General features: G+C 38.9%; 1 protein-coding gene across 1 annotated transcript in view; it reads left to right on the forward strand.

Moving 5' to 3' along the window:
- Window positions 1-23,315, forward strand: part of TRPA1 (transient receptor potential cation channel subfamily A member 1) — a 56,115-nt gene extending 32,800 nt beyond the window's left edge. Inside the window, exons 16-27 of the mRNA XM_025922556.2 lie at window positions 3,193-3,252; window positions 3,761-3,859; window positions 6,591-6,661; window positions 7,588-7,750; window positions 8,534-8,623; window positions 10,218-10,387; window positions 11,929-12,058; window positions 12,454-12,636; window positions 15,855-15,923; window positions 19,764-19,874; window positions 21,510-21,607; window positions 22,438-23,315. Of these exons, the coding sequence (XP_025778341.1) occupies window positions 3,193-3,252; window positions 3,761-3,859; window positions 6,591-6,661; window positions 7,588-7,750; window positions 8,534-8,623; window positions 10,218-10,387; window positions 11,929-12,058; window positions 12,454-12,636; window positions 15,855-15,923; window positions 19,764-19,874; window positions 21,510-21,607; window positions 22,438-22,642 (1,449 nt within the window). The 3' untranslated portion in view covers window positions 22,643-23,315. The remainder of the gene's footprint in view (window positions 1-3,192; window positions 3,253-3,760; window positions 3,860-6,590; window positions 6,662-7,587; window positions 7,751-8,533; window positions 8,624-10,217; window positions 10,388-11,928; window positions 12,059-12,453; window positions 12,637-15,854; window positions 15,924-19,763; window positions 19,875-21,509; window positions 21,608-22,437) is intronic.
- Window positions 23,316-25,591: the final 2,276 nt, after the last annotated feature.

Consider the following 25,591-nt stretch of genomic DNA (forward strand, 5'->3'; position numbering starts at 1 on the left):
AAGTGTCTATTCATGTTTTCTGCCCATTTTTTCACTGGGTTATTTGTTTTTCGGGTGTGGAGTTTGGTGAGTTCTTTATAGATTTTGGATACTAACCCTTTATCTGATATGTCATTTGCAAATATCTTTTCCCATTCTGTCAGTTGCCTTTTAGTTTTGTTGATTATTTCCTTTGCAGTGAAGCAGCTTTTTATCTTGATGAGGTCCCAGTAATTCATTTTTGCTTCTAATTCCCTTACCTTTGGAAATATGTCAAGCAAGAAATTGCTGTGGCTGAGGTCAAAGAGGTTAGAGATTGGATCTTTCTCCATCCTGTTCCATGGTTTTCCTCTCATCCAGATACAGTCCTATGCTTCCCCAGCTTCTCTTTCTCTTCCCTTTGTCTCTCCGCAGAAGGGGATCCCTCCCCACCTTGCCTACGCAGCCTGTTTTCTCTCTCCCACAGTCATATACCTATGGCCCACCAGCTTGTCCTGGTGGGTCCTTAGGGACGTCTCTGTCCCTCTGCAGCCCATACTCTTGGAATTCAAAGTCCTTTGGCCTCAACACTTCTGTGTTTGAGGGACGAGGGAACTTCGGGTCCCCCTACTTCTCCACCATTGGCCTGCGAGTCCCACCTCTTCCTTTTGTATACTCAGTCTAATGCCTACCGTTCATTGCCGTGTATTGTCATTTTGGTGCAGCTGCTCTCCTTGTAGTTGAGAGATATTTCTCTATGTATGAATTTACCCAAATTGTAAAGACAGAAACCAGCCCAAGGAGAGACAACATTTCAAAAACAGTGGAAAGAGCTCTTAATGCTGGCACAGTTCATTCATTTACACTACCCCCTGGCTTCTGTGGGCCTCCAAGTGTGTGATTCTCTGTGCTGGATTGAACATATACCCAGCATGTAACTGGACTTTCACTACAAGAGAAACACCCATGAACTGTTGAGCATGTGCGTGTTTAAGGATGCAGGTAAAAACCTCCTGAGAAGGTTGATATTTGAAGACTGGGACAAAGAATAATCAAAAAAAAAAAAAAAAAAGATGCCTTTGGCTGTCATTCAGAGGGAAAATATATTCAAATATGGAGGAGGCAGTGAGACATAGTAAGACAGGGGCACAGGGACAAAATTAGAGCCTGATGGTCCTGGGTTTTGGTCCTGGCTCTTGCTACTGCTTTAGGTGAGTCATTTCTTCCCTGAACTTCATTTTCTGCTTCATCTCCAAACAAGTGACACTGATACTGATCTTACAAAGTGATTACAAAAAGTAGAGGCAAGATATATGAAGTATTCAGGAGGGTGCTTGTCATACCTTGTACAACCTACTCTTATACTGCTTGTGTGGTTGGTTATTAGTACTACAGCTACTCACACTTAACTGTTTTTACTTGTCAGTAAGCACTTAGTATGTGCTAAGTACTTCACATGCATTTTTTTCTTTATAATATCCAATAGAAATTGGAGCCCGTCCAGTTCATAGGTTAGCATTTCAAGTACTTAAATTCATCAAAGGGAACATAAATATTCAGGATTGAAAATGATCTCAGAATTTCTTACTCAATAATTCTAGTTTTTGGAATCTGTCCTAATGAACAGAGATACAGATTTACATATAGTAATGTTTTATGTAGCATTAATAACAGTAAACAAAATATGTTAGAAATACATATGGAAAACATGGAAAGGAACTTAAAAGATTACACCAAAATGTTAATAAGAATTACCACAATTGTGGGATTATGATTAGTTTTTCTTTTCTTTACATGATTATATATTTTCTAGTTTATTTTCAATAATTTGCTTGCATTTTAGTATTGTGAATTTGTCCTTAAATAACTTTTAGTTTAGCCTCACATCATACACTTGAGTAATTTACATAGTCCCTCCCCATGTTTCCACCTTCCTTTCTGTAGCTTATGCTGATTATTAATTAAAAAGGTCTCAAACAGTCTCAGACCTGCTTCTCTGGTTCTGCCTTGCACAGCACTACTGACTAGTTTTGTCCTTATTTCTTAGGGTGCTTTTTATGATCCTTAGTATCACTGCCTGGTCACCAACAGAGACTGAAATTTTTTTTTTTAATGTTTATTTATTTTTGAGACAGAGAGAGACAGAGCATGAATGGGGGAGGGGCAGAGAGAGAGGGAGACACAGAATCTGAAACAGGCTCCAGGCTCTGAGCTGTCAGCACAGAGCCCGACGCAGGGCTCGAACTCACGGACTGCGAGATCATGACCTGAGCCAAAGTCGGCCACTTAACCGACTGAGCCACCCAGGTGCCCGGAGACTGAAAATTTTTTAAGTCCCTCCGGGTGTTTGAGACTACCAGCAGGACAGGGGTGCCCTCCCAATGGGGCCTGGGTCCCTGTTTCTCTCCTTCATGAAGGGGTGCTGTCCAGTCCTCTACCCTTGCTTCTTGCAGGTGGGGTTGACCAGATGCCCCAGGAGTTTTGGAGGACATACTGGTGGAATCATCTGGAGCTTTTTGTGTCCAGATTCTTCTCCAGGAGAACAATCTGACTGGGCAGTATTCCTTTCTTGGGATGATGAATTTGGGCACCAGAAAGGTGCCAGCACACAGATTGGGGGTGACTGAAATAGTTTATGTTAACAGGGGCCCCACAAAAATATTTCTCCCTACATGTCCTAGAGGTAGCTGTAATGATCCCTTAAGTGTTCTCCCCTTTTCTCAAGCACCTGAAGGGCGTTCAATATTTCTTCATTTAACCTCTGTCCTTCAGTATGCTGTTCATGCTGCTCTGGGCAAATACTTTGTCAGTGTTGTTCAGCGAGTGTGGACAGAAACCAACACAGCACTCCATGCTGGAGCAGTATAGAAGATGAGATATAGGTGGAGCAAAGGAACCCTTTATAAGCTATATATTCTGTAGAAGGCCAGAAGGACATCAACTCTTGGGTAAAACTCACAAAATACTTTTGACTCAAATTTTAGTAAATGTGATTTCATTCTTAGGCATATTTTTCAGAATCACTAGGTATTTCTGAGGCATGTGGTACTAGTTGAAAACTTTATATTTTAAACTTTGTTCCTGAATGACATGGATTATAGTTTATCTTTGAAGTACCAGAAATAAAGGAAAGGGAGAGGGGAGTGTCTTGGGTATAATTTTTGAAATGGGATCAAATCCCATCTCTCATTTCGTTTTCTGACCAATGTCGTAGCCATGTTTTCTGTCTTAAAGGTCCTTTTAGATTGTTGCATGATGCCCTCCAAAAGAGACAAGTCCTGCCAAGACTATTATGTAAGTTTGTTTTATCATGGTCATTGAAAGTTTATTATAATTCTTTAATGAATACTAAAAACAATGTTACTAGAGTTCCACAGTCTCGGAAGATGGTAATTACTGTCTTCATTTGTCATATGATTATATCCTCTGCTTGTGAATTTTTCCTTGGTTTCCCCCCAATATTTTAATTGTTTCTAATAGCATTATTTAGGGTTGTTTCTAGTCTTTGTATTTTTTTGGGTAGTACTAACCTGAAGAATGAAATTCCAAAGATCTGAGTGATCTTTTGAGAATTCATCTTCTTCCACGACTGTGGGTTATAGAAGGTTACGTAACAGCCTTTCAGGATATTTTTTTTAATTAAGATGAAATAACAATCTACATTTCTTCAGACAAAATGGCTCAATTTTATTTGAAATATTTAATTTTCAGAAGAATGGTAGACTTACGTATTTGATTTGTCAAGACCTGCTTTGGGGTGTATACTAGATTGTTAATGTTTTAAAAATTGTGTCTTCTACAGATTGAGTATAATTTCAGGTATCTTCAGTGTCCATTAGAATTTACCAAGAAAGTAACACCTGCACAGGATGTTACATATGAGCCTCTTACAACCCTCAACGTAAGTCCAGTGTTTTCACTATCTAGGTAGTTTCTACATGGGTTCTGTGTTTTGGTATGTTTCCAGGGAGGGGCCTGGAGAGAATTCCACATTTACAGTTTGATGTCTCTCTCTGCCATGTGTCCTAACCCTTTACTTTTTAGTGAAGAAAGCAGTCATTTTCCACGGATCCTTTACTTTAGTCCCCTTAAAGTTCTACACTCTTAATCACTTTAGTTCTAATGGTCATGTCAAACCTGCCTCATTCAAAATCCAATAAACCATGGACAACATAGGCTGACAGTCAGTGCTTACTCCCTGACTCCATCCATCTAAATATAGACCTATATATTTAAGAGTTTTCTCCATGCAAGCCACAGGAAAATGTAGGGGCGACATTTTGCAATCACAGATTCTAAGTTCAATCTAAGGGGCTCCACGGTAAACTCTGACCTTTCAGAAGCTCTTTGATCCTTCTGGAGGAGTGATCCCAATCTAAAAGCAGGCCTAACATGCACAGTATGGACTCAAATTGCCCGAGAGACTTAAGACCAAACCAGCTCTTACTCCAAAGTGGATTTTACATTTCTAGCAGATGGGACAATAAAAGCCATGCAAGATGATCCACTGCAGTCTAAATCAGGGGTCTCCAACTCAAATACATAACTGCAGAGGAAAGACGTAACTGATGAGTGGGCTCCTCGTCTAAAGGGAGAGCAGCTAGCAGCATCAACAGATTGGTGCCATGTGGGAATGGCGGCCCAGCCCTGTACACACTGGCAACAAATTAACCCTGTTGCAAGCAAAAGAAAACCTATTTGATTTTTTTTTTTCAACGTTTATTTATTTTTGGGACAGGGAGAGACAGAGCATGAACAGGGGAGGGTCAGAGAGAGAGGGAGACAGAGAATCGGAAACAGGCTCCAGGCTCTGAGCCATCAGCCCAGAGCCTGACGCGGGGCTCGAACTCACGGACCGCAAGATCGTGACCTGGCTGAAGTCGGACGCTTAACCGACTGCGCCACCCAGGCGCCCCAAGAAAACCTATTTGAAAGTGATTTCCAAATTGCGGTCTAGGGTCTAGATCTGTGTTGTCTAATATAGTAAACGCTAGCCATGTGTGACTACTTAAAATTCAAGGTTTATTTATTCATTTGCAGTACCCACATTGCAAGCGCTCAGTAGACTATGTGCCTTGTGGCTCTCATATTGAACAGCACAAATATAGGACATTTCCATCATTGAAGAAAGTTCTATTGGACAGCACTGGTCTAGACCAATTGGGAATTTTTATTCACTTTAAATGAATTCATTTCTCTATACGGGAGCCTTTGACAGAGACCATGGTACCAACCATGACCTTAAGTGATATCTAGAAGGCTTACTGAGTACTTGGAGTGGGAGGGATGCAGAGTCCTATGGATTTTATGCCCACAAGGTTGACAGTGGAAACTAACCTCACACTGGCTCTATGCAAAACATTTTAGCTCTGCTGGAGTATGTCATGTTTTGTAGTTGTTATTTTAGTTCAGACTGAATAACAAAGTCACCTAAAAGTAACTATACTATAGCTCTACTTAGAATTTTTGTGTGTGTATGTGGAGGTTTTTAAATTATAATTTGAAGAACAGGCAATACTTCTACCAGAGTTTGTTTCCACCAGCAGAATAAGGAGGAAATAAAACTTTGTAGCTTCTAAGAGGAAATAGGCTTTGTATACTATAGACTCAGAATAATTTATATGACACAGGTTTGCTTGAATAAATACACCTCACTTAGTGGTTGACTTTTGGCATAATTGAATAATGCCTTAATAACATAACAAATCTCTCATTATATCTGAGCTGAGTGGGGTTCTTCTGGAAGGAGAGCTGGTCTGCGATAGGAAATTATTGTGCACAGAAGTCTGAGAGACTGGATGGACCTGTCAGTGCTTAGATTCAGGCAAGACAGAAACCAGTCCCTTGGGCCACTCCCTGAACAATTAGAACATTCCACATATCGCTTTCCTCTTCAGGTGGAAGCCAGGAGTTGGGGATTTTCTCTTGATCTCATTGTTCTATGCTGGGAGAGGGGCTATGGCAAGTAAATGCCATGAATATTCCTACTGTTTTTGATGTGGTTCTTCTTGGCTACAGGTTCACTTGGGGTACAGGAACCTCTTAACTGGTTTCTGTATTTCTCACAAAGGCAATTGGTCCAGGTATTGTTAAGTTGCGATATGTCTTGTCTCCATGGGCATAGATGGTCCAGGACTTCCTATTCCACCATCTTGCTGATGTCACTTCCTCTGTGTATTTCTTGAATAATTAAAAATTGTTTTTAAAATAGATACTAGTAGTTCCCAATGATTGATGAAAACTTAATCCACAAGCTAATTTAATGACTATGTGTACTCTACTGTTTAAAATCCTTCTAGAGAGATAAGCCTGAGTTTCTTCAAGGAAAGAATGAGTGTAGCTCTTGCTCGTTTATTTTTAATATCCTTTCCAGTTGTAACTTTATGTAAGATTAAAGTGCTTATTCTATCTCAACTGGTAAGAAATTGAAAGAGACAAAATGAATCAAGTAAGTGCATTTATATAAAATGGTTCTAGCTTGTGGTTTTTTAAAAATACATTCCTGATATAATTTTTGATCTTTCAAATTTTCATGAAGTGTTACTTTTATAATATTAAAGTTATAAAACCAGCAAACAAAAAACTTAGTTTGTACTTAATAGTTTAATATGATTTATTTTTATTATTCTCAGGCAATGGTACAACATAACCGCATAGAGCTTCTCAATCATCCTGTATGTAAAGAATATTTACTTATGAAATGGTGGGTATTAAGCAGTATGTATGTATGTATGTATGTATTTTTTTTAAGTTTATTTTTGAAAGAGAGAGTGAGCAAGCAAGTAGGGGAGAGGCATAGAGAAAAACCCAAGCAGGCTCTGCACTGTCAGCATGGAGCCTGATGTGGGGCTTGAACCCAGGAACCATGCGATCATGACGTGATCTAAAATCAACAGTGAGATACTTAATCACCTGAGCCATCCAGGTGCTCCAAGTAGTATTTCTTTTTAATAATTTAAAGTCTCTTAAATAATATGTTTTTGATTTTTTTAAGTTTATTGATTTATTTTGAGAGAGAGTGATGTGGGGCAGGGGGGAATCCCCTGTCCGCACTGTCAGAGCAGAGTCCTACACGGGGCTCAAACCTGTGAACCGTGATGTGATGTGAGATCATGATGTGAGCCAAAACCAAGGGTTGGACACCTAACCAACTGAGCTACCCAGATGCCCCTGGACTTTATTATATTAATGTGTTACACTTTGAAAAAGAAATGTGTCAAAGGCAAATGTTTTGGTATTAAGAATGCTGATATTGTTTATTTTTGACATTAAATGAAATATTTAGGAGGTAGAAACCCTTGTGTGAGATATGAAGCAGCATTCCCGGGCCTTGCAGTTTAGCGGACAGTGAAGTGAGAGGGGTACCTGGGAAGAGCAATCAACATGGAAGTCAGAAAATATGAGCTAAAGTCTCTGTTCTTCCGTTACTTGGTGAGATATTTTAAGTAAGTCATGATTTCCTGGGAAGTTGAGATTCTTTTCTGAAAATGAAAAAAGGTGAATTTGAAGATCTTGGTTCTAAAGTTCAATGAATTTACCAAATAGATTTCTGAGAGCGATTATAACTACCTTTTCCACAGGCTATCTTAAGTAAATATTTTTTGTTGAGATTGTGATTTATTTTTGTAGGTTGGCTTATGGGTTTAGAGCCCATATGATGAACCTAGGATCTTACTGTCTTGGTCTCCTGCCTATGACCTTTCTTGTTGTCAGTATAAAGCCAGGTATGGCTTTCAACTCAACTGGAATCATCAATGAAACTAGTGATCATTCAGAAATATTAGACACCAAGGTATTTTTGATTGGTCATATTTCAAATTTTTAAAATAAAAGATTATTACAAGTGTGTTTTTTTCCTCAGAAATGCTAACCTCATAGTAAATCTGAAATATTAAGGCTTTTATTATTATGGACTGTATGATTCATATGTGAACAATTTTTCCTAAGATCTTTTGTGAAATGAGAGGGAATATAAATAATTTGGTCAATAAATGAGTTTGTAAATTAATTTAAAGGAATTGACATATGAGAGAGTAGCTTTAATACTGAAGTATATACTACTTTAAAATATGTCTACAATAAAGCAGATTTATGGCTGTCTGGGATTTTAGGAAGAGGGGGTCATTCTTAGCGGATGCATGGCTTCTGTTTGGGAGTGATAGAAAAAAAGTTATAGAGCTAGATGATGATAGATGGTGGCGATGGTTGCATAATATAGTAAATGTACTTCATGCCACAGAATTATACATTTTGAAATGTAAATGTACGTGTAAAATGTAAAACTTTTAAAATGGTAAATTTTATGTTATGTGTATTTTACCATAGTAAAACAAATTTTACATAGGTCTACAGATTCATACTCTTTTAGAGTTCATTTGGTGATTTTTGAACCTCTTAGGACATTATGAAATGAGTATGTGTCTTTATATTGGTATCACAGTAATTTTCTGTTTAAAGCAAATATAACGGTACATAGAAATGAAGCAGAAGAAAATAAAATAGTGGAAATTATGCAAAAGCAAAAGTGTTTTATTTGCTATCTTTCATAACTGTGTTTTACACATTTTTGTTTCAGAATTCCTATTCTATAAAAGTTTGCATGATTTTAGTTTTTTTATCAAGTATATTTGGATATTGCAAAGAAGTGGTCCAAATTTTCCAACAGGTACGTGATACATTTTATATCTCTAAAGTTGCAAATATTTTAATATGAAGAACATAAATTGCTAAATTATTATTGAACAATATATGTCAGAATAAAATCACATAACTTGACCAATGTATAGATTGGCAGTACCAAACATAAACTTTTCAAACGTAGAAATCACATGATTTTAGACAAGATTCTTGCATCAGATGGTGCCTATTTGATAAATCTGAAGTAGAGATGTTCTAGTTCTACTAGTCTGTGTGAGTCTGTCTACAAATGAACTTATGAATGACTTTTCTGTATTTTCTCTATCAGTTTGATATTTTGCTAACATGATAGCTGGATTTTGAATTAGGTACGTTTGAATATAACTATTTATAAAGAACTTACTTGGCCCATGGTTCCATTTCAAATGGGTCTTTTAATTCCTTTCTTAATAAGAATGATTTTCTTTACTGGATAAAATTCTCAAGTTATAATAAAAATTTGGGAACTTTTTATAGCATAATTTTTACTTCATACATTTAAATGGATGAACCAAGTTCAGATCAGACTCAAGAATTATGTGAATTATCTACAGGTCCTTGCTTTGGTTAATAAATGGCATCAATCTTTTATTTAAAGTCTTTTATTATTCATTTTTTTGTATTTTTGTGAATGTTATTTTTATAAGATATGTAACTTTTATAAGTACCTCATTTTATGTGAAAATTTACTTTTATATAAGCACATTGATACCTGCCTTAAAGAATGTCAATGACCATTACAATGCTTTGCATTTGTTTGGTACTATATATTTGCAAGTGTGTGTGTCTGTATATAGTTTCAGTAGATTGTCACAATTCTGAGAGTTAGACTGTATTGTTCCATTGTAGTTTGAATGATTTAGGGCATATTATTTAATCTCATCATAATTCTCATTTTTTATAGATTATACTCTAAATTGAACTATAAAGTTATGATTTCTCTAACAGACTTGGTTTCCACATTTTTTAATTGATACTGAAATTGTCACCTCTATAGAAAATTTGATGTCCAAAACTTGAAATTTTTAATGATAGGAAATGACATCAAATTGTTACGGCAATTAAGTCTTAGCATAGGTCTCAAACCTCCTTAGAAGAAGCTTTAGTTCATTTGTATCCTGAGAAATCTATATGCATGTCCTTACACAGGCATAAAGGAATCACTAAACCAACCTGCAGCTCCCCAGGACTTTCCTTAAGAAGGAATGGACTCAGAGAAAGCCCACAAAGTTGTAGAATTTACTTAGGCATCAGATTCCCAAAGTGCCAATTCAACAGAAGAGATTGGGCCACCTTCAACACTGGTCCATACCCAGGGCTGAGTGTAGTCCAGGATGGCAGAAGCTGGCTCCTTGGTCCTAAACCTGTCCAGCTGCAATGCCAGACAGTTGTTGCTACTGGTCAACATTATATATATACATATACATATATATATGTATGTATACACACACACGTATATATATATATACACATGTATTTATATATATATGCACGTGTATATATATACATATATATAAAATCATCCATAAGATGCTAGGTCCTGGTCTCTACATGTGGTAATTCTGAATTCTTTTTAACCCCAGAAAAGGAATTACATCTTGGATAATGCCAATGGAGCTGAATGGATTATCTACACAACAAGTATCATTTTTGTGTCACCCTTATTCATTGGTATACCAGCTTATGTGCAGTGGCAATGTGGAGCGATTGCTATATACTTCTACTGGATGAACTTCTTACTGTATCTCCAAAGGTAAAGCCAGCTTGAATGATTTCTGTATCCCTTAGACATTTTTAATATTAAAAGAATAACTGTTTTAAGTACCATATTTATAATTGGCTTATTCCTTTTCCAATTGTTTTAGACTGTGGAGGTACTTTAATATGTATTAAGGAAAAGGGGAGGGAGGTTTGGAGTTCAGAGTATAGACCAGGATTTTTCAACCTTGGCACTACTGAAATTTGGGGCCAGATAATTTTTTGTTGTGGGGGGCTGTCCTGTGCATTGTAAAATGTTTAACAGCATCCCTGGCCTCTATCCACTAGATGACCAGTAGAACCCCCCTCCCCACCATGTGACAACAAAAAGTGTATCCAGATATTGCCAAATATCTTCTGAGTGGCAACATTACTCCAGGTCAAGACAAATCTAGATTAAATGGGGGGAGTAAATGGGAATAAAAGTATTGGCTATTCTTGGTTTTACTTGGTATTATTTGCTAAGCATTTACTTTAGATTAAAACAATCAAAATAAAGTGATAGGTATGGGGAATAATAGCGATTTAGGAGAAGAAAATAAGTTTAAAGAATCTAATTCTAGAGGGGGAACAAAGGGCAAAGCTCTCCTACCTCCCATACTTGTTATTTCACATATCTTAACATTTACCTCTAGTTATTGTAAAGATAACTTGTAATCGCTTGTGGTATATAAAAGAAGATGAAGGGCTAAGTAACTTTCCCAGGATCTCAACTAGTAAGTCAAGATGTAAGCACTTTTACCCGTCTTTCCAACCCCAGGGACAATGCTTTCCCTACCATATTTTCTGTATGTCATGCACACAATGCTGGAGGCTTGAAGCCAGCTCCTTTAAAAGGACATGGTATAGTGGGAAGAGCAGTGGTCTGGACATCAAGAGGCTTCAGGGCAAGTCTAGGTACTGTCATTCCTTTGGCTTTGTCATCAGTGACCTTACCAACTTACTAGACAACTCTTGGGAGCTAAGTTTCTGAGACCTCTGAAGTCCTTTGGAGCTTTAAACTCTTGTGATTCCCCTTTTAACAAGTTGTCTTTGCCAAAGGAAATGTCCACATTGGTGGCTGGATGGCACACCCATTATCTACCCAAACATTTCACAATGTTGGTTACTGGGAAAGAAAAAAGAACCCTCAGGAGGTCATGAGGATGGTGAATAAACCATACGCAGGCGCCCTTCAGGTACATGAGCTCATGTAGGGTCTCCACTGGCTGCATCACCCATCTCACCTCTCAGATCCATTTATCAAGCTTTGGTAGCACTTTCTTTGATACTGGGAAGATTTTTCTCTCCTCCTTTGTGTGAAGTAATGCCTAGTGGTCGAGTTGTAGGACAAAGGTCAACGTTAACAAGAAGGAAGAAGCAGCAAAGCTGTTTAGTGAACAGTTTGAAAGTAAGATGACTATTCATGAATTCTGTCTCCTTTTTGAAAGCGTGACTCACCTGTGAAACCTAGTACCTAATGCATGATAAATATAGACATTGAATGAAATACAGTTTGGCCAGAAAAGTGAATATATAATTTTTAAATATGCCTAGATTTGAAAATTGTGGAATTTTCATCGTTATGTTGGAGGTAATTATGAAAACTCTGTTGAGGTCTACAGTCGTGTTTGTCTTTCTACTTTTGGCTTTTGGCCTCAGTTTCTACGTCCTCCTGAGTATACAGGTGAGGCACTTGCATCAGTACTTGATTCTGTTGCTGTGAATATTGGGAGTACATATTTATACTTAAATCTGAATGGCCTAGAAAATTTATAGTAATAGGACTTTATCTTTTTGTCTGATAAAATAGCCTTCAAATGATTTTTATCGCAGCCCTACCTCATGACTTTTTCCCATTGTCAAAAAGTTTAAATATAATGCATGAGTATTTGTTATATGTGTAGAAAAGATATTCTTGATGACTTTATCACCAATTTATTAGTAGTTCTTATCATTAGCCATAGTCCTGTGATTTAAAAGAGTATTTTAAATATGATTTTTATCATTTTACTCTTCAGAAAACATTTTTTTCATTGTACACGTTTTGCATTGCATTTTTACCTTACCATCTTTTCTCAGGATGCTTTCAGCTCTCCATTGCTTTCTATAATCCAGACCTTCAGCATGATGCTAGGAGATATTAATTACCGTGATGCCTTCCTAGAACCATTTTTGAGAAATGAATTGGTATATCCAGTTCTGTCTTTTGCACAGCTTATTGCCTTCACAATGTTTGTCCCAATTGTGCTCATGAATTTACTTGTAAGTAATTTATCCTTGTGTTTTCTGTTTGTTGATCATTTGGGGCATTTGACAATGATCATTATTTTTAGCCTCCTTAATCTTCCTCCATGAAAGGAATTAGGGACTATTATAAAATCCACTCATTCAACATTTATTTAGTACCAGACACAGCACTAAAGCCCAGGGGATGCCAAGATGCATTCACTTGGCAGATACTTATGAATAATCTAGACACTGATCCAGGTGCTGGGATACAGTGGTGAATAGACCAATACCCCGTCCTTACATTATAAACTAGTCATGGGGTAGTAAATAAATAACTATGTAGTATAATGTTATGGGAGTGATAAATGCTATCTATGAAGAACTATAAAGCAGAATAAGGAAATAAAGATAAATGGTGTGTACTGCTCTGGTGTTAGGGTGGGGGTCAGAGGTTAGGCAGAGACCTTGGGGGAATAAAGGATTAAACCTCATCTCTGCTCTTAAATTTCTCATCGACCAGATATTCAAGTGGCAAAGAGCCTCTCAGGCATGAGGGCATCTGTGGCATTCAGATGCCATCTCTAAACCAGTTACAGGTTGAAAATCCTCAGCAGATGTGAACATGCCCTTCACAGAGAACCTGCTCTAGCCATGACCACGTTAGCCAATAAAGACAGAAGTACATCTCAGGTCCATGGAGAGCCCAAGCTGACATGACAGTGCATGTTTTTTCCTTATTTATGCATATATGCACACATTCAATACATTTTCTGAGTGAGACTATGCACCAGAGATTGTCCTGTACAATGTTTCTGGAAAGAAAAAAAAAATACTACTTAATGTTTTGATTCACTTACTTGATAACAAATCCAGAGTTTTATTTTGATGACCTAGAAACATAAAGGATAGCGCTAAGAATAATTAAGAATGACATAAAGCCCACATTCTTCTCTTACAATTGCTGACATTTCAGAAGATAATTACCTAGAAGATTCGGCTTAGCATTAGTACATGTTAGTGCCATCTCTACCTGCATGTCCCAGAGGAAAATCAGTCCCAAAAGAGCCGACCAAGACTCCATGTTTTCTTTCCTTCAAACTTTGCTGCCACCTCTCAGTACCACGTCCTGGTCCTCTAACTCAGATCATTGGAAGATACTCTAGATTCAGCCCTGCCCTTTGCTCAGTTCTTCCAGTAAATATTTTCCTCTTACACCCACTTCCATTTGCCTTACACCCTCATGGTTCCTCATCCATATTGCTGCAGTAGCCCGAACAGTCTGTCTCCTCTCACTTCTGTCTAATCTTTCCTGAAATTGTCACCACAGTGATATTCTGATAAGGAAAAGCTGGGCCTGTCAGGCCTTTTTTTTTTTTTTTTTTTCCTTCTATGCCTCTTCAACTCAGTCTAAACCCATCAGCATGGCATGCAAGGATCCTCATGATCTGGGTCTTACCCAGATCTCATCCACCCCTCCCACTGTTGGCAAGATTTGCCTAGACATGTACCGTCAACTTTCACTGAGCATGCCCTACATTCCTTTGTGCCTGAGCTCCACACAAGCTGTTCCTTTTCCTCAAAGACCTTCCCACTTTGGGTTAATTCTTTCTAAGCTGTTAACACTCAGCTCTCAAGCATCAGATCTCCTGGGTAGACCTTCCTAACCAACACCCTCCACCGCATCATCCTATCTAAATTGGATGCCCCTTCCTCATATTCTCAAAATTTTTAGGACACAAATCAGAAAAAGGTAATAAAACCTACTTCCTAGGTTATTAGGACAAAAGGAGTTAATACAAAGCATTTGAGGGACATCTGGGTAGCTCAGTTGGTTAATCGTTCAAGTCTCAATTTCAGCTCAGGGTTATGGGATTGAGCCCCATATCAGGCTCCCCATTGAGTATGGAGCCTGCTTAAAATCTTCTCTTTCTCCCTCTTCCCCTCTCCCCCAGTTATATTCTCTTTCTCAAGTAAAAGTAAAGCATTCAAAACCGTGGTTGGCACATGATAAGCACTCAGTAAATGTTAGCTACTATTAAATATTAGTAACTTATCTACTCTATGACTCACAAAATCAGATGTCTTCAGATCTCAGGCAAGTATCTTAAATGGGTGAAGCAGTCAGTATGAGACTATTTTTTTTATTTTATTTATTTAGTGTGTGTGAGAGAGAGAGGGAGGGAGGGAGGGAGACAGAGAACCCAAAGCAGGCTCCATGCTGACAGCAGAGAGCCCAATGCAGGGCTCAAACTCATAAACTAGGAGATCATGACCTGAGCCAAAGTTGGACATTCAACCGACTGAGCCACTCAGGTGCCCCAAGACCATTAGTTTTGATGGTGGCTGATATAAACTAGAGATAATGCCTACCTAAAGGCTTCCGCGTTAAAAATAAACATTATCCTGCCAAATAAAGTGTCTGACTGTAGATAGTTCTAAATGCTAGTCTGCACACCCTAGCATATACTCTTGGCTGCTTATTCACTCAGTGACTATTCTGTGTATCTACTACATGCTCTGCATGGTTCTAAGCACTGGGCATCCAGTGGTGCCCCAAACAGAGCCCCTCTTGTGGAATTTACTTGACTTTGAGCTTCTTGAGAGCATCAGCATCCAGGAGGCTGGTCGAGCATAGACAGGTACTGGTTATCCAACAAATATGAGTCAGCTAATTTAAGTAAGCGATTTCATTTGGATTGAGTAGAGGTGAGCGTCCCCTCACCTAATTCTATCTGGCCACAGATTTCTAGATACAGTTACTGCTTTATTTTTTTAATCAAAGCCACACCCACCCTTGAAGCGTACCTTTTCCTGCCAAACATACGTAAGGTATAAATTCCCGCATTGCCTCAGTTTACTATTTTAACTTTTCTGTGTTGTCCGCTCACTCGTTTACCTAGATGCTAAACTCCTGGAATCTGCAACCATTTGCATGGCCACCCCAATGGCATTTGATACCATATGACCCCTGTCCTCTTCAAAAAGAACATTTTTATTTTAAATAATTTCAGATTCACGTGTCTTAATTTTTTATGATAACACTTAAGGTTACTGAACCCACCAGTGTGGCCACCAGTGTTACAAAGGTGTACAGATTTTGCAGTTTTCTGTAAGATGTGTTGGCAAAAGTATGTTAAGGCCACTAGTAGGCAATTATATGCCCACTCCCCCACTGCAGCTAGAGAGACCTTTAGTGCATTTATAGGTGCGCCATTAAATTGGCAATGACTCAATGCTGTGTTGTACTTCAGATTGGGTTGGCAGTTGGTGACATTGCAGAAGTCCAGAAGCACGCATTGTTGAAGAGGATTGCTATGCAGGTAAGTCTTACGTTTATTTAAAACGTATTGAAATTAGCACCACCCTAATTTTCCATGTATAAGAATAGCTGATTTCTGAGAACAGGTATTTAAGACAGGTACTTTGTGAGTCCTAAAGCACCACACCATACGGTACCTTGTTGTGCACGTTCTCTGGCGTGCCTGTTTTCATTAGTTTTTACTCTCTGACCACAGCATTTTCTCAGAACAATCTGAGCAGAGAAATTGAGACATTACCTGAGCTTTTTAAAATGTCAACATGCAGCCAACCAGGTAGCTATCTGCTAAATAAGAATTATCGCAGGTGTGAGGTATTCTGTCCTGTCACAGCCCAGCTCTTCCTAGGACCCCTTGATACTCTGACCATCGCACTGCAAGCTTCCCACATAACGTGTTATATTGAAGTGTTCACTGCATCCATGAGGTTTTGTTCTTTTGTGACCTCCCTTACATTTTTCCTTGGCTACTGAATCTTGTGAGGTGGTTCCTGTTACACAATGCAAAACTATTTCTATGCTCTCATTTGCATTGTGTTTATCAGATTTGAACGGGAATATCTGATGCTTCAAAAATACCTGATGACCAGTTGAACGTACATATTAAAAAACTTAGGCAAGTTCAAGAGAAAGACAAATTCATGTTAAGAGGTAACTCTCCCCTCACTCTTCACTGTTCTTTGTCACGCTTCATTCTTCTCTGTTACTCATTCTGCTATACGTCAGCACATATTTATTTCTAAAAAATGCTCCAGTACGTGGTATGTGCACAGTACAACTGACCATGAGAACCCAGAGGAGTTAAAGGCCTGTGTGACCTTTGACTTCACTAAGTAAAATAAGTCTAACTGGAGAGCACACCAATTAAACAGTCAGAGTTTAAAATCTCAAAATCAACTTAGAACCATCCTTAAACTCTATGCTCTGTGACTAAGCTGCGTATTATGCAGAGGACTTGGCACATTTAAAGAACAAAAGTACATAAATTAAATGGTTAAAATATTAGGTACAGAAAATAAACAGTTATGGAAATGCTACATGGAAGGGTTGGCACGTGAACCAGATGTTGAAAGATGGGATTTAGAGGAACAGCAAGACTGGTCCAGAAAGGCAGGACCCAGCAGGAGCAATGGGCTAAAGGCGGAACAAGGAGAAATGGCTAAGGAAGGGTGAAGGGCCCCTGGCCTGGAGGGATGGCTCCTTAGAGAGTATTAAGGTGGCCCAAGATGATAGAGCGCTTTATTAAAAAAAGAGCTAACAGGGGCGCCTGGGTGGCGCAGTCGGTTAAGCGTCCGACTTCAGCCAGGTCACGATCTCGCGGTCCGTGAGTTCGAGCCCCGCGTCGGGCTCTGGGCTGATGGCTCAGAGCCTGGAGCCTGTTTCCGATTCTGTGTCTCCCTCTCTCTCTGCCCCTCCCCCGTTCATGCTCTGTCTCTCTCTGTCCCAAAAATAAATAAACGTTTGGAAAAAAAAAAAAAAAAAGAGCTAACAAACGAGGAAAACCTTAGCTTTGAAAGATAGGGCAGTAAAGGGTGAAGTGCTCCAAGTAATTTTGTTAGTGGGAAGTCATTACCAGCTCTTCCAAAGAATGGGAACAAAATGGGAGTAGTACGTAAGATGATCTATTATCACCTTAGCGGGGAAAGTTCAGAGGAAGGAAGAGCCAACTGACCAGTTATTACCACAACAAAGATGGAGTGTAGGACTCCAGGTAGGTGGATGAAGAGAGGAAAAGAGATGCAAAAAGGCCTCTTCACAGACATGTCATTACTTCATAACTAGTAATTCCTGAAAAGATCAAGGAAGAACAATATAAGCAACAGCACTAGATGTCTAGGGGAGAGCCACTAAACTGCAGTTTCAGTGCGGATGATTTGAAAAGCACAATTCTATATCAGAGTTGATCTCTCCCCTGAAACACGACGGCACAAAGGCCTATAAAGTAAACGGCAAAGCAAGTACTCCCGTGTTAGCGGTTCTTGTTTTGGATCACAAAGAGCATTGACTGGAAAACCAGGAAGCCATTCTCTTAGTTCTCTGAGTTTTTTTAAAGCAAATCTCTACATCCATGTACAACTCTCTATGTCAGACTTATAACCTAAGTCTGAGGCCGCATCAGAACGAGGGCATAAGGGGACAGGCAGCAGCACGTGTCACAGAGAGAGACATTCGTCTTCTCACAGAGTCGTCTCAGACCTAAGTGGGGACAGCACATGCTGGGAGGTCTAACAGTTACACAGGGACAGGAGTTGTGAGTATTGTGAGGGGCTTAGAGCTGTTTAGTTTTTAACATTTGGTGACCACACGTCCAGCACAGGCTGGCAGCTGTAGACACTCCACAGATGTTCACGTCCAGGCCGCAAATCACAAAAGGAAATGCACAGAGTGCTCTTACCTTCAACACGGAAAACCTGCCAGTTAGAGAAGGTGGAGATGCTCCCTGAGCCCAGAGAAGCCATGGGCAATGGGTCCCACTAGACCCACCAAGGGGGGCTGCTTGCCATCCTCCCCAGGACCCTGAGAGAGAATATCTGGCAGGTCCTATGTGGAAAACAAATAAGGTTAAGACAAAACATGTGCTTGATCTGTTGGCAAACACCAGGCTTGAATAAATCTTTTTCAGTGAAGTTTAAATAAGTGAATGATAACATGTGACCTCTGAAAAAAATGTTATTGCAAAGGGAAAGGAATATTGACCTTAAGACCCAAGGGGAAAAGGAACCTTGGAAGTTATTATAGAAACTCAAACATCTAATTGGTATTATTAATAAAATACAAGAAAACATAGCTTCTCTTGAAACTGGAACTAATATATAGCATGTTATGTGGTGGTAAGTGCTACAAAAATAGGGAAGCAATATGTGGAAGAGGGGCCCAAAGCTTTAAACATCTCACCATTTGTGGATGGAAGCCACTTAAATACCCACATATAAAAAAGCCTATGGTCTTAGCAAACTCTCATCTATATGGTAATTACAATAAACCATTCTAAACAAGAGACACAAAGGGCTATAAAAAAAGAGTGGAAGACAAATTTGGTAAACAAAAAGTTGAAAATATGAGAAACTATCAACTCAAGGTAAATCCATTAAATGAGACAAAGGATTGTTATCTCTGAAAATAGAAACTGTAGTCAAGATATGGGGCACCTGGGTGGTTCAGTCAGTTAAGCGTCCGACTTCGGCCTAGCTCATGATGGTTCCTGAGTTCCAGCCCCAGAGCAGGCTCTGTGCTGACAGCTCAGAGCCTGGAACCTATTTCAGATTCTGTGTCTCTCTCTGCCCCTCCCCCATTCACACTTTGTCCTATCTCAAAAATAAACATAAAAAAAAAAATTGTAGTCAAGATACAGCATGGATAACCCATTTTGCACCAGATCGCACAGGGTGAAACGTCGATGAAGTACTCTTAGGTGTGCCGGTTGTAATCCTTTCAGTGCTTACCACTGTTTTCCTCCATGGAAGCACCATTTCCTGTCCTGCCACAGGCGCGCCTTCATACCAGCACACTGCGCAGTCGTGCACATTTTCTGTTAACACCCGAGGGGATGGACGAAGGCTTTTTCTTATGGGCCCAGTGTCAGTCATAGTCCCTGAACAGTGAACAGCTGCTCACTTGAGTTGAACTTCTTCTTTAAACAATTTGCCCCAACTGCATATTGCTGCCCCTGTCTTGTCGGTGATTGAGAGGAGAGATGGGAAACCTGGCCAGCCCAGCTGCGTGGCGTAAGGCAGGACACAGGAGTCGTTTTTCAGTTTACTGTACTCATCGCTGTCTCTGTGTAGTGTAAGGATTCTAGATACTTCTTAACCATTTCTCTCAATAAATCCAAAATGCGCTTTAGGTGGAACTTCATACCAGCTTAGAGAAGAAGCTGCCACTGTGGTTCCTACGCAAAGTAGATCAGAAATCCATCATCGTGTATCCCAACAGACCCAGATGTACAGGGTTATTAGTAAGTACATGTGAAAAATACCAGCGTGGAGAATGTGCTGCTGCTTGACATTCACTCGTTGTGTTATCCTTAAGGGTACCCTTCTATAGACTTTGAGTCACTGTGCCTGTGGAAAAGAAGGAATTGTGACTTAAAAAAAACAACAAAGTGCATGATTACCCAACAGTGTGAAAAGCAATGGGCAGTGGGAGGGAGACCTGTGCTCCTTCTTCCTAGTGGCTCATTCACAGCATCAGTGTTAAACATGTACCACATCCCTGTGAGAGCACATGGGTGGGTGGGTGGACTGACTGTACCTTGTAAGTATCTTTTTTTAAAGTGCAGGTGTACCTTTCTTGTTTTTCCCAGTCACCTATCATTTATATGCATGTGCAAATATGTGTGTGTCTATGTGAAAATATAGAGCACATATGTACATTCAGGTACATATATGCACACACATGCGCATGGAGAGTGTGCATTATAGAAAATACACTAGATATCAAAGACTAAACAAGGCCACTGCATTATAATGATAAAGGGACTGTATTGAGAGTCAGAAGTACTGGATGCTAATCCTGATCATGCCTGGGCTTCCTCCTAGTTCTATGAACATTCTGAGTTCTTTGCATGTTAATTTTCCATGCTGTGGTCATAAAATGATAAAGTTGATTTGGGTATTGGCCTAGGCCTTATTCTAACTACACTAGCTCCCTGTATAATGTTGTTCATACCCGTGTTTGCAACTACTCACTCCTGAAACACAGAAGGCTTGGCAATTCATTCTTCCGGGAGCTCTCTTTGAGTTCCAGGCTCTTCTGTCCAACTGTCTACCTGACATCTTCACTGGTATGGCTCAAAGGTACCTCAAATTCAGCATATTCAGAATAAACTCTTCAAAAGGAACTCACAGTTTTCACTCCTCCCAGGTTTCAGTCTCCCTGCAGGGAAAGAATGACAGAGCCTCCTCTCTCCAAAGTTTCTTGCTTCAGTTAACATCACCACCATTCATTTGCCTGTGCAAGAGGTCATCCTTGACCTCCTTTCCCTCTCCTCACCCCTCACACCCAGTCACTCCCTTGTTTGGTTGATCAGTCTTCCTGGTTGGCCTGTGCAAGTTGCCATCTTCTCTTCCATGGACTCCTAGGATTGACTCATTGATTCCTGGTCATTTCACGTCCGCCCTTAATGCTTTCCAGTCTACCAGTGGTTTAAAAAACACTAAATTTTGAAAACACACATTAAAATGGCATTTCTGAAATTTCCTCATGGGAAATTCAGTTGTGCAGAGCAGTTTTAGAGAAAGAACTAATCCTGTGTGGAATACCACTGACGATGGACATTTTTCATGAGAAAATATAAAATGATTCAGTTTTACCTTTTCATAAATAATCCACCACTCCAATTTTCTCCTTCTTCTAGATTATCTGTACATCTCATACTTCCCTTTATTATAATTATGTATGAGTTTGTGGTATAGCTCTATATACGTCTATTTCTCTCAAAAGACTGTGAGCGCCTTGAGGGTCATAGTCGTGTCTTAGAATATCTGTGGTGTGATCGTACCTGGCTCAGTAGCTGAATCATGGCACATGTGCAAGAAATAGTTTCTGAATTGAGTTCAACCTGAGTAATAATTAATCTTTTATCCCGCAGGCTATATTTCATTTTATTTTTTATGCCCAAGAAGAAAGGCAGGAAATTCCAAATGTTGACACATCTCTGGAAACAGAAATATTGAAGCAGAAATATCGGTATGTATTTTTCCTTATCTGTATTTGATAAAACTTTTAAATAATGATGTAAGGTTATGTTGTATAGTTGTGTTTATTTCACATATTAAGTCGTACTTTTAATTGACTGATGTCATAGCATATTGAGAATCATTTGAAAATCATTTTTAGACCCAACAACTTATGTGCTGCAATTCACCAGTTTGCCAATTAGTGTTTTAAACCACATTCCCATGATCCATCCGGATTCATACATCAAAGCTTTGAAAGCTTTGGAGAATTCCAAGAGAAGCTGTATAGAGTGTGCAGTGGTTGAGCATGAGGGCTTTAGAATCAACTGATCTGAGTTTAAGGCCCTCTTCAACTACTTCCTAATGCACTGACCTGGGCAAAGCAGTTTCATCTTTCTGTGCAACTGTGTTTTAATCTTTAAAATGGGAGCAAAAATAAACTAGGAAAAACACTTAAACTTAAAAAATATGTATTGCTGGGGCCCCTGGGTGGCTCAGTCAGTTGAGCATCCGACTTTGGCTCAGGTCATGATCTCTGGTTCATGAGTTCAAGCCCCATGTCCAGCTCTGTGAGGACAGCTCAGAGCCTGGAGCCTGCTTTGCATTCTGTGTCTCCCTCTCTCTCTGCCTCTTCCCTGCTCGTGTGCGCTCTCCCAAAAAATAAACATTAAAATATTTTTTAAAAATATGTATTGCTTGCAAAGATTATAAGTACCAGGATGCTGTGACCTGAGCACAGCTCATCTGATCTAGGACACTTCTAGTAACCTGGGCCTTCCTGCACTCAGAGACTGAGAAGATAACTGAAAACAAGTTCATGAGCCCTGTATATCCTTTTAGGCTGAAGGATCTCACTTCTCTTGTGGAGAAACAGCATGAGCTTATTAAACTCATCATTCAGAAGATGGAAATCATCTCTGAGACAGAGGATGAAGACAACCATCATTCTTTTCAAGACAGGTTTAAAAAAGAGCAGTTAGAACAAAGGAATAGCAAATGGAATTCTGTGTTGAAAGCAGTAAAGGCAAAAACACACTGCCCTTAGCCTGCAACGGGGCTTCCTATCGTGGGGGCGGTGGTTTGCAGGACCCTATTGGGTCTCATTTCCAGTTTGGAAAGAGTGAGGAAAAAGTAGAAATAGGATTATGATTTCATGATTTGCAAAATGGTGGTTCCTGCATTCTTTGTAAAGAAACTACATCTTTCTCTCTTTTCATATTTTATGCCAGTTACTATGTATAGAGAATGTCTTTGCTAGCAAGTTCAAGTTGCACTTCACTCATTATTTGAATGGGTAGAAAACTAATTTGGTAGAACACAAATTTTAATAAGAAGTAAATGCAACTGTTAAATGTAACACAAATGTTAATACTGGATTCCTGCTTGATAATTGTATAATATTCATATCACCTGATTACCTATTATATGATGTACAAGTACATCATATAATAAAATATTAGATTATACCATTCAGGTACGTGTTTTTGGTGTTGGAAGAACCTGTGTGTGGAACCCTGTGTCCTCTGTTCCAACTATAAGAAATTGCCACACCCTTCTTGTTGCTCCTAACAAACCTGATGTCACTCTGAGTTGGGATTCAAATAGACCTTATGATATGCATGGGTTTTACTATGGATATAGATAGTATATGTTATTTCTGTATTTTTGGTTTGCTAATAATCAATCATAATAAATGTAAAGCCTATATAGTCACCTCACTGATAATTGTGTGAGCTTTTTATTGCAATTAGTTTGAGATTTATAAAAATGCTTCCATCACATATGGAAATAGAGAAACACACTACAAAAAAAAAACTATAGTCCAATATATCTGATGAACATAGATGCAAAAATCCTCAGCAAAATGTTAGCAACCCGAATCCAACAATACATTTTTTAAAAAATCATATACTACTATCAAGTGGGATTTATTGCCAGGATGCAAGAGTTGTTCGATATTTGCAGAACAGCCAACATGACACATCACATCAATAAGAGAAAGGATAAAAATCATATATCATAGATGCCAAAAAAGCATTAGACAAAGTACAACATCCATTCATAATAAAAAAAATCCTCTGCAGAGTAGGTCTACAGGGAACCTAGCTCAATGTTGTAAAGGCCTTATATGGAAAACCCACAGTCAACATCATCCTCAATGGTGGAAAACTGAGTGCTTTTCCCCTAAGGTCAGGAATAAGGCAAAGATGTCCACCCTCACCACTTTTCTCAACATAGTACTGGAAGTCTTAGCCGCAGCAATTAGACTATATACAGAAATGGAAGGCATCCAAATTGGTAAAGAAAAAATATAACTCTCATTATGTGCAGGTTATATGACACTATATATACAAAACTCTAAAGACTCCACCAAAAAATTACTAGAACTGATAAATCAGTAAAGTCACAGCATGCAAAATCAATATACAGAAATCTGTTGCATTCCTATACACTGAGTTCAGCAGAAAGTGAAATTAAGAAAACAATCCCATTTATAATTCCACCAAAACAATAAAATATCTAGGAATGAACTTAACCAAAGAGGCAAAAGACTTGTACTCTGAGAACTGTAAAACACTGATAAAAGAAATTCAAGACAATGCAAAAGAACAGAACTTCCATGTTCGTGGGGTGGAAGAATAATCGTTAAAGTGTCCATACTACCCAAAGCAGTCTACAGGTTTAATGCAGTCCCCATCAAAATACCAATAGCATTTTTCACAGACTAGAACATACAATCCCAAAATTTACATGGAGCCACAAAAGACCTTGAACAGCCAAAGCAGTCTTGAAAAAGAAAAAAACTAGAGAGATCACAACTCCAGATTTCAAGTTACATTACAAAGCAGTAGTATAAACAGTATGGTACTGGCACAAAAATAGACAAATGGATCAGTGAAATAGGACAGAAAACCCAGAAATAAATAAAGTACACAAGTTAGTCAATCTTCAATAAAGGAAAAATGAATATACAATGGAAAAAAGTCTCTTCAACAAATGATGTTGGGAAAACTGGACAGTCACATGCAAAAGAATGAAACTGGACCACTTTTTCACCATACACAAAAATAAACTCACTAAATGTGAGACCTGAAACCATACAAATCCTAGAGGAGAGCACAGGCAGTAATCACTCTGGCACTGACCATAGCAACATTTTTCTAGGCACATCTGAAGCAAGCAAAGTAAAGCAAAAATAAACTTTTGAGACTTCATCAAAATAAAAAGTTTCTGTACAATGAAGGACACAATCAAGAAAACAGGCAACCCACTGAAGGGGAAAAGATACTTATAAATGACATATCCAATAAAGGGTTCTAAAATCTATAAAGAGCTGATACAACTCACCACCCAAAAAGCAAGTAATCCAGTTTAAAAATGGGTAGAAGACATGGACAGACATTTCTCTAAAGAAGAGTTACGGATGGACAACAGACACTTAGATACTCAACATCACAAATCATCGGGAAATGCAAATCAAAACCACAATGAGACATCGCCTTATACCTGTCAGAATGAGTAACATCAAAAACACAAGAAACAAGTGTTGGCAAAGATGTGGAGAATATGGAACACTTATGCACTATTAGTAGGAATGTAAATTGGCACAACCACTGTGTAAAACAGTATGGAAGTTCCTCCAGAAATTAAAAATAGAAATACCATATGATCCAATAATTTCACTCTTGGGTATTTACCCAAAGAACACAAAAACACTATTTTTGAAAAGATACATGCACCCTTTTGTTTAGTGCAGCTTTTTTTTAAAATTTTTTTTTCAACGTTTATTTATTTTTGGGACAGAGAGAGACAGAGCATGAACAGGGGAGGGGCAGAGAGAGAGGGAGACACAGAATCGGAAACAGGCTCCAGGCTCTGAGCCATCAGCCCAGAGCCCGACGCGGGGCTCAAACCCACGGACCGCGAGATCGTGACCTGGCTGAAGTCGGACGCTTAACCGACTGCGCCACCCAGGCGCCCCATGTTTAGTGCA

This window comes from Puma concolor, chromosome F2 (assembly GCF_028749965.1).
Source record: "Puma concolor isolate L17-30 chromosome F2, mPumCon1.1.hap2, whole genome shotgun sequence".
NCBI lineage: Eukaryota > Metazoa > Chordata > Mammalia > Carnivora > Felidae > Puma > Puma concolor.